This window comes from Lipotes vexillifer, unplaced genomic scaffold (assembly GCF_000442215.2).
Source record: "Lipotes vexillifer unplaced genomic scaffold, Lipotes_vexillifer_v1.1 scaffold139, whole genome shotgun sequence".
Taxonomy (NCBI): domain Eukaryota; kingdom Metazoa; phylum Chordata; class Mammalia; order Artiodactyla; family Lipotidae; genus Lipotes; species Lipotes vexillifer.
The window spans coordinates 787,697-801,283 of record NW_006793370.1 but is presented as its reverse complement, the minus strand read 5'-3'; the positions used below and the strand labels follow the sequence as shown (position 1 = coordinate 801,283).

The following is a 13,587-nucleotide window of genomic DNA, read 5'->3' as shown; positions in this document are numbered from 1 at the left end:
TGGGGGGGGGGGGGGGGGAACCTGATTATAGTGCTCTTTATTTTACCTCTAATACAGTATTTAAGTTTTCCTCACCTATTAATAAATTCAGAGTCTCCAGCGCTCCCTGTAATCAACCCCCTTCATACAACTCTCAAACTTCGTAATTATAGCAGTCTTGTTGGGAGCAGTAAAAACATTCCCAGTTTTGTCTTGCAGTTGAGAATTAAGCCTTGAAGAATATCTTCTAAATGAGCTCATTACATGTACTCACTATACCATTAAAGAGAAAATGAATTTACTTAAATTTTCTAGATATTAATCTTTGTTGTGATATCTGAAAAAAAAGAATATAGAATTGTCTATTACCTGACACTAAGCAGAAGCATCGTGGTCCTAGCCAACTTCTCATCCCATGTCTGAGGAAGATTACACATAACAAATTCATTTTAAAGCAATAGTAAGTGACAAAAATTAAATTGTGTTTTGACTGCCCCGCGAATAGTATCTGCACTTGTTCAATACACTGGTTATGTCTGCATAAACTTTTTCGGCTGGTGTACAGTTCACTCTGAAGTGACGAGAGAGTTAAAAAAACTGAGTAGAGAAAGTTCCCATCACTCACTACACATAAAATTTCCTAGTCTTGTGCTTTTTAGGGAGAAAAATCCACACCCAATTTTTGTGAACAAGGGATAGCGGGATTCTGCTGGTTTTCCCTAGCTTGGGCAGGGGAGTTGTGTATTCCACAAATTTTACAAGTCAAATTGATTTTGGGAAAGAGGGACATGTTTGTCCTTGTCTCCAAAAATACTTGGACAAAAGTCCACAAATGTCCAGGGTGTGTGTATCCTGGTTTGGGAAACCTGCTCTTCAGAACTTTAAATATTTACCTATAATTTCGTTCCATCAGTGGTCATTCTAATTCCTCCATCAGTTTTTTCGCTGTATCTAATCAGTCTCCAAGACCTGTTCTGCCTGTCTATGCATGTTCTCTCAAAATTATCCTTTCACTTTTTCCCCCGATTGTCCTAATGCAAGTCTTTGTTATCAAGAGACAGCATAAATATAGAGAGATAAGCTTTGGTATCAAATGGGCCTGAGTTCAAGTCTGGCCACCCCAATTAATCTGTGTGATATCTGCAACAGGTTTCTCCTCTGGCCCTTGGTTTTCTCGTTTTAAAAAATGATAATGATATTTACCTTACAATATTGTCATGTGGTTTCATTCATTCATTCAATCAACATTTGAGCTACCGCTCTGTACTAAAATCTAAGCCCTGAAACTACCTTCAAGAGAAGAACAAAGTCCCCAGCTGTATGAAGTTGACATTCTAGTGATGTGAAATGAGATCATGTATGTTGCCTGGCGTAAGACAGGAATGCAATGAAATGCTGTTCTTGTTTTGTTATTGCTACAACCATGCAACCACTTTCCAACTGGTAACCCTACTTCCTGGCTCACATGTTTTCAATCCATTGTTCACTGATTATGTATAAAACCCAAACTTCTTGAAGAAACAAATGATAGAATATACTTGCCACTTGAGCTTGAGAGTGAAGAAGGTAGGGTCTCCTCTAAGGGTCTTACTCCAAGGCCTCCAGCGTAGGGAAATGGAGAGAGGAAACCAAAGAAGAATAACAGGTTTGGGAGTGGAAAATAGTGTAATTCTTTTTTGGACCTGTTAAGATCGAGGTCTCTGGGAAGGAGGCTCTTCAAAATACAAATCTGGAACACGAGGAAAGGTATAAAGCCAGAGAGAAGAATTTAGGAATTGATGATAGAATAACAGTAAGTTAAGCTGTAAGGACAAAAACAACAGTTTCATTAGGATGCTCTAAATTTAAAATTAAAATTCTCAGCCTGGGTTGCCAAATTCAGCACCATCTAGCCCCTTTCCAAAGGAAACGACTGATGAGTCCTTCTGATGAGGATCCTTGTTTTCGTCTATCCTACACAAAATACTGAACATCTCTGGTATTTACTAGCTCTTCTGCCCCTCATACATTGGAGCTGTAGCTACAAAAAGTAAAACCACATTTCATTCTTTAGACCTCGTTCTTTAGTCCTGTGCTGTAGATTTCCTTGTTTCTGTAGCAAAGAAACTTACTTAAGCATTACAAAGGTAAGTAAGGAAGCCCACATGTTAGAAGCTGTCAGATCAATGAGAAACTTCAGTGGGCCTAAAGTTTCAATATATTCTTCATTCAAGGCTCATAATCTCTCCTTAAGAAAGTGTGCATGTTGTTCATGGCCAAATAAAACTTACAGGCACTTAATTCTATGAATAGATTGTAAAGAGGCTAAACTGACAGGACCTTCTTTCTTTAGGAGGCATTGTGAAAAATGACAGTTTTTGAACCCAAACTTCATATACATTTAGGTCCATAAGTCTCACTGACAGAGTGGACTGTCCTGACTCAATAATTAATGCACTGGGAATTCTCTAGGTAGACTATGATTTGGATACTTTATGGGCTATTATGTCAAGGATCCGTGTCAGATGAGATGCATACACAATGCCTACAGAAAAATTACTGTCACAAGCAAAACTGGTGGGGTTTTTTATGTACTTTAAGAGTAAGTAAGCCTAGGAAAAATATATGACCATTTCTAATTGCCTTGTATTTATTTGCCTTGAAATATGCCTTCGTTTGTATTTGCCTGTACAGTATATCTTTGAATAGAATTATTATATTTCATTTGTTTTCAAAAATGGGTGATAAACATTTCTTACTTTTGGAATAGGCATTCTAATGTTTTCCAACTTAAGTTTCGTGCAGTTATTAATCGCTATATTAAGCAACAGTATACATTTAAGTTTAAAATTTGAAACATACATTTTTCTTAAAAGAGGAACATTTAAAAAAAAAAAAAAAAAAAAAGAGGAACATTTGTTGACCAAACAGACACACGTTTTTATTCTCTCTCTCTTTAAAGGGATCCTCACCCCTGAAATACCTGTGGAGTACAATGTCTTACTCAACGCTGGAAGTGTAGCACCTCTGATCTTCTCTGCTGGTCATCATCAGTCCACCCTTCTGGAAAATTTGGCTCCATCCACACAGTATGAGACAAGGATACAAGCATGTCAAAATGGTGAAAGTCTTTCAGCCACTCGTCCAGGGTTTTTTTATTAAAAAGTATTTTATTTAAGAAAAAAAAAATTCCTTAGAAAGGAATAGATTCTCAATTCAAATACAAAGACTAACATTTCATTTCTTATTGGTACTGGACTGTTTACCCAGACAAATCAGAGCCTGGCATTGAGTGAAGCATTATGCATTTCTGCACATTAAATCATGAATATTTAAATATAGGAAAATGGAGGTTTTGCAAAGTCTTGTTTTGGGGGGGGTTTGTTGTTGTTGTTGTTGTTTTGCGGTACGCGGGCCTCTCACTGCTGTGGCCTCTCCCGTTGCGGAGCACAGGCTCCGGACGCGCAGGCTCAGCGGCCATGGCTCACGCGGACCCAGCCGCTCCGCGGCATGTGGGATCTTCCCGGACCGGGGCACGAACCCGCGTCCCCTGCATTGGCAGGCGGACTGTCAACCACTGTGCCACCAGGGAAGCCCCAAAGTCTTGATTTATAAGGCCCTTTCAAAGAAAAACACCTAGAGCACATACAATAATCATTGGTAATATAAAACAAAATAGGCATTACAAAAATCTCATAGGAAATGTACTCACCTTGGTTCTATTTCAGTTTTATTTAGGGGGGGGAGAGTAGGAAGGGAGACATTATTTAGAAGTTGAGTTACACTCAAATGAATCAACATATTTTACAGTGCTTCCCTGATACCTGTCTCGTGTACCTAACCTGTCACCTTGAGTTTCATGGCTTAGGCTAGTGGTCAATGAAGTCGTCATCTATCTGTGTGGTCTTAAGGAAGAGCCCCTCTCACTTCCTATATACCTCCAGGTGTTATATAATATATAACACCCAACTGCTGAGAGAGAAGTTTAACTCAAAACAAGTTGCTTCACCTTAGATTAAAGAAATTTACCAACCTTATACCCAACATGAAACTCCTGTCCTTAGGAACTTCTGTTTCCAAATGAGTACTATTTCCCGTAGAGTTGGTTAGGACTGGGGGGTCTGCGATTTTGCTTTGCTTCATCTCTGAAATTGAGTCAGTTTGCCCACTTGTCTCTACAAACCAGACTCAGACGTTTTGTTTGAAGAGTACTGCTTTCCCTGATCCACTCTTCGGCTAATCCACATGGAAATAGCTTTAAATTAAGGTTTTCTTGATTTAAATGCAAAAATCAACTTCTGCCTCTCTGTGTCCCTAAAGCTATGCTGTGAAGAAACAATATGCTTCAAATTCATTGTTTGACTTTTGTGTGTTGAGGGAACAATCATTATCTTTAAATATTAGCAAAAATAAGGTACTATTAAGAGCATACATGATGTTCAGGTCACACATACAGTTACGAAATTGAAGCACATTTCCACTTTCTGGCTAGAATAACTGCAGTAAATTAGAGAAACCTCAGTTCAGACAAGCATAAGCTTTATTGTCTATGCCTGTATAAAAATGTGGTTAATTAATGGATTTCCCAAATCCATTTCCCAACTCCCAAATTAATGGATTTCCCAAAAATGATTCCTTATTTAAATATTCAAATCCTGAAGAGATTTAAATACTAGTCTAAAGTATGTTTACAAAATTTGTGTGTATACTAAATTTCAGATAAAATGATTGTCATGATATTCGTACCCTTCTATATGTGCATATAATTCTTTTTGCTGCTTGATAAGTTATTAAAGGTCTTGGTTTTCTTTTTTTTCAAGGAGGTTGTGGAGTTAGCAGTAGGATATTTGTCAAAACAGCTGAAGGAGCCCCCATGGATCTAAATTCTCCTGTTCTTAATGCACTGGGATCAGCTTGCATAATGGTTAAATGGACGCCACCTAAAAAACCAAATGGAGTCATCATCAACTACTTTATTCACAGGTAACATTGACTATTACTATTATTGTTGATTATTTAAGAATGTATACTATTCCAGGACTGTAGAATCAAATACATTTTCTATTTCCATAAGGGAATTGATGGGAATTCATGTGTTTTGAAGCACCTACTAGAAACTAAAATTGGTACGGGAAACTTCTACACATTATCCAAGGAAAAAAGCCACAACTACCATGTAACATTTTTGTTTGAGCCCTCTTTGAAAGATGAGACCTCATAGCCCAAGAAGCCTTACCTTTGATAGAAGGGTAGAGTTGTCCTCTGGAGGTTCATTGACCAAGAGACATACTCATTCCAGAGGAAGAACCAGGTCTAGGATAAAAATTCTAATTATATCCCACCACCTAGTATGTGGAGATTGGAAAGCTTTTTCTCATCCTTAAAAGATGACACTTTTCACTCTGCAGTTCCCCTTCTGTTTTGAGGTTTCCACTCACCTGGCCAGATGGTGTTAATGCAGCTTCTTTTCACCGTGATATGCAGAGTTAATTAAGTGTAGCCACCTAAAAGGAAGAAAAGAGGGAAGGAGAGAAGGGAGGGGAAGAGAAGGAGAAAAAGTGAGGAGAGTGAGAGTGAGAATGAGAAGGAGAGAGAGAGAGAGAGAGAGAGAGAGAGAGATGGTGGTTCCATGGGCATTTTGGTTTGAAGGGTATTGTGCTACTTGATCCAGTTTTCATTTGATCAGCATGGACATAGTTTTAAATTAATGTTTTCTTCAAATATATAATGAGGAGAAAGAGGAAAGAGAGAAAGAGACAGACAGGGAGAGATGGAGGGAGAGGGAGGAGAGGGAGAGAGCAGGAAAGGAGAAAGTAAAACAAAAACAGAGGGAAGGGGCCAGAGAACCTCTCAACTGAGAGTTTGCCATTCAGGCTGCTATAACAAAAATACCATAAATTGTGTGGTTTATAAACAACAAACATTAATTTCTCACAGTTCTGGATTCTGGGAAGTCCAAGATCAGGGTGCTGGCAGATTTACTGTATGGTGAGGGCCCACTTCCTGGCTCACAGATGGCCATCTTGTCACTGTGTCCTCACATGGCAGAAGCAGCAGGGGCCATGTGGGGGGGGGGGTCTCTTTTCTAAGGGCACTAATCCCATTCATGAGGGCCCCACCCTCATGACCTAATCACCTCCCAAAGGCCCCACCTCCTAATACCATCCCCTTGGAAGTTAGGATTTCAACATATGAATCTGGGGGAAACACAATCATTCAGATCATAGCACTGAGATGGAAAAGACACTTTCTAAGACAGACACCGGCAGACAAAAAATTTGCAGCTGAAAACCCCATTCCAAAAGCCATCTATTTAAATGAGGCATACAAAGCCCAACACATTTTTTTCTCCGATCCTCATCCCACTTCAGCATCCTTTGTTAGTCTCTCCTGCAGCCTCATGCCTTCCCTTGTTTAGTCCTACGCCCTGGACACATCATGAAGCTTAGTTTAGGCTCCTCTTATAACTTCAGATATTGAAACCCTTTCATTCAGACCAATCTTCAGCTATGGGAATGTAAGGAAAATTATGAAGGGAGAAAGTATTACTGCATTTCTGGTTTTGTAAATCACATTGCCATAAATGAGCAAGCCAAATGTTTTCTTCTCAGCAAACATTAATTTGAAGAATAATATTTCTGATTCAAATACACATGAACATGTAAAAATGGCTAATGTGAATTTACATTTTACATTAAACACATTAATGCAGCCTTTACAATGCCCATCTTTGGAACAGTTTTCTTTCATCTACTCAATGCTAATTGTATGAGAGAAGCACATCAAATTCCTATTCTGAATAAAGGGAAATAAAGTATCAGTTATAGACCAGGAAGAGGCTTCACTCTGTTGGTTTTGTAAATAATGCTCATGATTACAGTGACTATTCCATGGCAGCTATAGAGAGGGAAAACAAGAAATATAATGCAGAAAGCCCGCTTCAATGAAAAATACTGTAAATTGAATTTGACAGCATTTGATGGCATTTGATTATTCTAGTCACAGCCAAACAATGATATAAAGAGTAATATGAAACAGAATGTGTTACTGCCTAGCAGACTCAAAAGCAATAAACCTTCCTCCAATGTGACACAATCATTTCACAATCATAATTGTAGCCTGTTTGATACCTCTGAGTACAGGAGAAGGGCACTGACTGACATAGATACATTTTGTTTTTTATTTAAAGTGAAATGAAAATGGTGCGCTGGGGCTCCAGATACAATCGTTATATTCACCTACATAGGCATGAATCACTTGGCAGTTATTTCAGCTGAAGTTTAAATGTGCTTAGACAACAACAATATCAAATTTTTCTTAGATAGCTGCAAAAAAAAAAAATCAGGAATTTGTAAGGACAGAAATAGAATGTAGACACAGAGTTCTTTTTCATTCTGGGACTCCATAGAGCCCCGCATATAGTTATAGACACAAGGCTACGGTATTTCTGGGGAGGTTAGGGCATGTAATTTCTGTTTCATCATTTGCCTCCTCTTTCTTCTATCACCACCAAAGGAAATCCATTTAGCTCAAATCAAAGATGGGGTGTGACCTATGCAGATATTTTCATTAAATTGCGGGAAGCCAACTTGCCAATCCCATCTTGAAGATGTTCATCTCTGCTCTCTCCAAGCCCCCAAATCATTTCCCTTCAGTAATTCCCATCTATTGTTTAAATGTTGCCTCTAGATATCATCCTGTTAAAAAGGATCTGCCCTAATAAACAGGTAAGATGTTTACGACTTTAGAAAACAAAACAAAAAATAAGCTAGTAAGGACAAGACTATTCATGTGATTGCTTCTGGTTAGTTCACCTGTTAACATGATATTTTATTTAGGCTACTTTATTGACCAATGTGAGTTACAAAAGAGATTTCCTACAATAGGGACAACCTTTATGTTAGTGTTTTGCAACCTGTTTACTGATAGGGCATACATAAGGACATCTTGGGCATCTGCTTTCTTCTCATAGCAAGTTTGGCTTGTATAATAAAGATTCTTCAGTATTTCCCCTTTATTTTATATCTGTAATCTTGTAAATGGCAAAATCCACCCACAAAATCCAACTTCCATCTACAAAATCCACCAAACACTTTTTCTTAAGACTTTACAAAATACATAATAAAATGATCTCCCACTAGGAGCTTCCATTTTAAGAGAGACAAAAATGCATGGGGTTTTATTTTCAAAAGCAGCCTCTAAATAAAGCAAAAGTTTGGATCAATGTTCAGTAAAAGACAAAAATATATTAAAACACCTTCTAAATGCCATAAAAGTAAAAATAAGTGATGAACCTTCCAAGTATTCAAATAACTAAGCATCCAGAAAAACCGAGTAAGGTTTTGAAGGATAAAATCTGAGATAGTTTGAATAGATGGATGATATGGAAGAACATTCCAAGCAGGGTACCATAAATAATATTTTTTTAGAATGAATAATTAAGCTGATTGAGTAAACTAAGAAAAAAGGGCATTGATTCAAATGTCAAGGGATTTTTATGCAATCAATTTGTACTATGTGGAAAGACAGTATGGATGTGAAGATGGATGGATAGATAGATAGATAGATAGATAGATAGATAGATAGATAGATACACATAGATAGATGGATAATAGATGACAGATAATGTTCATATCTACTGTAAGATCTGAGCCCTATTACCAAGGACTTTTACTATAGTAGGAGATGTAAGTCAAACTAAGCAAACAAAATAATGAGCAATATAATGTGAGAAATATAAATATTTACCAAAATATTTACAGGAGACAGGGATTCTTTCTGTCTGGAATATTTATGGAAGACTTCCATGGATGAAGTTGATGTCATTGAGACTTGGCCTTACAAAATAAAAATTTAATGACTGTTTAAATTAGAAATAATGTTTTTAAAAAAACTTTTTAACAGTACAGAATATTACAAAGGTTATGTATCCCTTTTTTATGACTTACCCATGTATACAATTCCCATCGATAGACGTAACTACTATTAATTTTAATATATGTAACATTGATGTTTTCTATTTATAGTTTCCCTTACATAAGGAATTATATTGTTCAAATTTTCTTTGGCCATTTGGACACACAGACACACACACACACATACACACACACACCCCTCATTTCTTTTAATGACTCAACAATATTTTATTATATGGATGTGTATCATGTATTATTTAACCAGTCTCCTATTGTTGGCAAAATCAGTGATTTCCAAGTTTTCGTTACAAAAGCAATTCTCCAAAAAAATCTTTACAATAAACATATGGAAGATTATTCTTAGTACTAGAAGTGCAGGATCCAATTTTGTGCATTTTAAATTTTGGAGATTGCTAAATTGTCTTCTAAAAATGGTATATGAGAATTTCTAATTCTGAAAACTCTAGTCAATACTGGGACTCAACAATCTTTCAAATCTTTGCTAGTTCAGTATTTTAAATGGCATATTATTGTTGTTTTAATTAAAATTTTGGTCATTAAAAGTCAGGCTGTTCATTTATTTATTTCTAATATATATTTGCTATTTGTGTGTGTATAGTATAGTATATATCTTTAGACTATTTTCTTTTAGATTGTTTCTTTATCTATGCTTTTTATATATTATGGAAATTCTTTTAGTGATCATATTAAACATAACACATCAATTATTTCTTCCAGCACTTTTCTGGATCTACTCCTTATATCTAAATATAGATTGGATTTTGTTTTTGTTTTGTTTTGTTTTGTTTTGTTTTCTTGAAGTATAACTAACACATTATTATTAGTTTCAGGTGTACAGCATAATGATTCAATATTTGTATACACTTCAAAATGATCACCACAATAAGTCTAGTTACCATCTGTCACCATATACAGTTACAAAATTTTTTCTTTATGATGACAACCAGTTTTTTACTTTCTTAGCAACTTTCAAATTTGCAACATAATATTACTGGCCCTAGTCACCATGCTGTACATTACACACTTATTTCTTTCATATCTAGAAATTTGTACCTCTTTTCCCATTCTGCCCATCCCTCAAAGCCCTCCCCTCTTTTAGCCACCAGTCTATTCCATGTATCTGTGAGTCTGGTTTTGTTTTCTTTTATTCATTTGTTTTGTTTTTTAGATTTCACATGTGAGTGAAATCTTATGGTATTTGTCTTTCTCTGACTTATTTCACTTAGCATAATATCCTCAAGGTCCATTCATGTTGTCATAAATGGCAAATTTTTATTCTTTTTTATGGCTGAGTAGTACTCCTTATATATATACCGCATCTTCTTTATCCATTCATCCATAGATGGACACTTAGGTTACTTCCATATCTTGGCTATTGTAAAAAATGCTGCAATGAACATAGGGATACATATATCTTTTCAAATTAGTGTTTTCATATTTTTTTGTATAAATACCCAGAAGTGGAATTGCTGAAGTTCTATTTTTAATTTTTTGAGGACCCTCCATACTGTTTTGCATTGTGTCTGTACCAATATATGTTTCTATCACCAGTGCACAAGGTTTCCCTTTTCTCCACATCCTCACCAACATTTGTTATTTCTTGTCCTTTTGATAATAGCCATTCTGACAGGTGTGAGATGATATGTCATTGTGGTTTTGACTTGCATTTCACTGGTGATTAGTAATGTCAAGCATCTTTTCATGTGCCTGTTGGCCATCTGTATGTCTTCTTTGTAAAAAATGTGTATTCAGACCTCTGTCATTTTTTAATTAGATTGTTTGTTTTTCTGTTGTTGAGCTGTATGAGTTCTTTATATATTTTGGATATTTACTCCTTATCAGATATATGACTTGAAAATATCTTCTCCCATTCAGTAGGTTGACTTTTTATTTTATTGATGGTTTCCTTCCTTTTTAGTTTAATTTAGTCCCATTTGTTTACTTTTGCTTTTGTTGCCATTGCTTTTGGAGTTAGATCCAAAAAGCTCTTGCCAAGAGCAATGTCCAGGAGCTCACTGCCTAACGTTTCTTCCAGGAGTTTTATGGTTTCTGATCTTACATTAATAGACTGATTTTGTTTTAAGGAATGAGACAGGAAATCTAGATATCTGTGGGGTTTTTTCTCAGAAAAATTAACTTTTAATAATCGGAATTCAGTCTTTAATTATACTTATATAAAATAACACGGAGAAAATTTACCTTCAATAGACTCATGCATTTACCTCGAATAAAATATCATTCAGGGCTTCCCTGGTGGCGCAGTGGTTGAGAGTCCGCCTGCCGATGCAGGGGACACGGGTTTGTGCCCCGGTCCGGGAAGATCCCATGTGCCGCGGAGTGGCTGGGCCCGTGAGCCACGGCCACTGAGCCTGCGCGTCCGGAGCCTGTGCTCCGCAAAGGGAGAGGCCACAACAGTGAGAGGCCCGCGTACTGCAAAAAAAAAAATATCACTCAGTGAACTTCTAACAAGTGTAATTTCAGGATGAAAGAGAGTAACCTTAGAAGGAATATCTGAGATGGAGGAAAGAACAGTAAACACACTGAATCAATTTGTTCAATGAATGGATAAATATTTTAAACCTTTACAAAGTAATTTTTTTAAATAATGGCTAAGTTGCAAAGTTTTTAAAAAGCAGGAGTAAAAATGTTGTACAAAAATCATTTGAAGACCCCATCTATCTGTAAGAGTGGTTAGACAGAGCTAGGAAACCTCCCAGGAGACCTTGCTTTTCCAACTGTGCAGGCTTAAGCTTCTCTGGCTGATGTGACAAGGACTCTACAGGTCGCAACAAAAAGCTCTCTTGACTGGTGAACGTACTTGCCAAACACTCTCACTTCATGTCTCTTTTTGTATCAATTAGGCATTCATTATTTTTTTTCAAACTATCTAGTTTGTCAGCATTATTTTACAATTTACTGATTTGAAATGCCACCTATACAAAATTCCCATGTGTCATCTCATCCATTTCAGGACTTTGTATTCTGTTTCCTTTGTGGTAGATAAAATATTAGCAAGGAAAGACTGATGGCAAAGATATCGCAGGTGAATAAAATTACTGGAATAAGCAAAATTCCCAACACTGAAGGCATAGGGTTCCATGGTCAGGCTTGGCTGGAGACTTTGTTATTTGTAGGGGGAATTTAGAATGTCGGCTTGACAGTAGATTTTGGAAGACTTTAAATACTAGGCTGAGGAGTTTAGGGTTCTGATTTGGAAACAATGAGAGCCATTGAAGATCTGGAGTAAAATACAGAAACAATGTGACAGAATGGACAAAGTATGGCATTTGTAATCAGAAGATATGGCTTCCAGGTCCTGGGTCTGCCACTTACAAGTTATGTGACCTTGGGCAAGTCACTATGTTCCCTAAGCTTTCACTTTTATATAAGTTAGGCTGATAAACATAGAAAATAATTAACCTCTAGAATTTCATAGAAATTAAATGAAATCATGTATATGAAAGTACTGTGTTAAACATAAAGCACAATAAAAAATAAAAAGTTATCCAAGATGGACCATCCACAGCCATGCTTGGGGAAGACAAATCTGGCAGTTATATGTGTATATTTAAGGACAAGGAAAGAGATTCATGATAATAAAAGAAGCAGATTGCACGACAGTACACGTAGTATGATTCTGTTTTTCTTTAAATACATGGAATTGTTTTTACATTTATATGTGCACGAAAAATGTCTGGAATGTTAAATACCAAAAGAAAGTTAACAGTGCTTATCTCAGAGATAGGTTATGGATGATTCTTGTGTTTTTGCTCATCTTTATTTTCTAATTACTTTTTACAATCAATATGTAATATGGTGTGATAAAGACAAAATGATAAATTCAGTGAGTCCAGATGCAAATCTATCATTACCCTCTTTACGATTTTCCTATTTCCCTCTTTCTGTGAACATCATCCTCATTTTCTGTAGCAATCAAGGTCTGCTCAGGAAAGAGAAACCACACCAGTTATTTTATTTTATTTTATTTTGTTTTGTTTATTTTTATTTATTTATTTATTTATTTTTTGCGGTACGTGGGCCTCTCACTGTTGTGGCCTCTCCCGTTGCGCAGCACGGCCTCCGGACGCGCAGGCTCAGAGGCCACGGCTCACGGGCCCAGCCGCTCCGCGGCATGTGGGATCTTCCCGTACCGGGGCACAAACCCGTGTCCCCTGCATCGGCAGGCGGACTCTCAACCACTGCGCCACCAGGGAAGCCCCACACCAGTTATTTTAATAGAAAGAATTTAATATAAATAATTACTACCTGATTGTAGATTTGTTAACTAGGTAACTGAAAGGATGAAAGAGAACTCGAAGATATCATAGAGGTGGCAACTGCAGGAAAGAGCTAATACCCTTAGGACTGAGGCAACAAAGAGAAATGGCTTGAATTATTAAAACTTAGAAGCTTAGAGGGGAGCACCTGTGATGCTGGGACCCAGACATCCAAGGAGGGGGCACCTGTCAGCTGGTGCAGATGTCTGTAGGAGGAGGCATGAGATGAAGCTGGCTTCATCTGCTCCTAAGGTAGAAGGATCTACTGCTTACAAGGTGAAGAATCCTTGCTGCAGAGAAGCTCATGTAATCAGCAAGCAAACAGGAAGCAAATAGGAAGGAGCCCCTTCCCTTTTCCTTTCAGTTCTCTAATCACCCTCTGGCGGCCCCTATTGGCAGAGCCCAATATAGAATCA

At 37.0% G+C, this 13,587-nt stretch overlaps 1 protein-coding gene across 1 annotated transcript in view; it reads left to right on the top strand.

Annotated features, from left to right (window-relative positions):
• Nucleotides 1-13,587, top strand: part of USH2A (usherin) — a 773,469-nt gene that overhangs the window by 624,477 nt on the left and 135,405 nt on the right. The window contains exons 58-59 of the mRNA XM_007466317.1: nucleotides 2,921-3,079; nucleotides 4,779-4,941. Coding sequence (XP_007466379.1) covers nucleotides 2,921-3,079; nucleotides 4,779-4,941 — 322 coding nt within the window. The remainder of the gene's footprint in view (nucleotides 1-2,920; nucleotides 3,080-4,778; nucleotides 4,942-13,587) is intronic.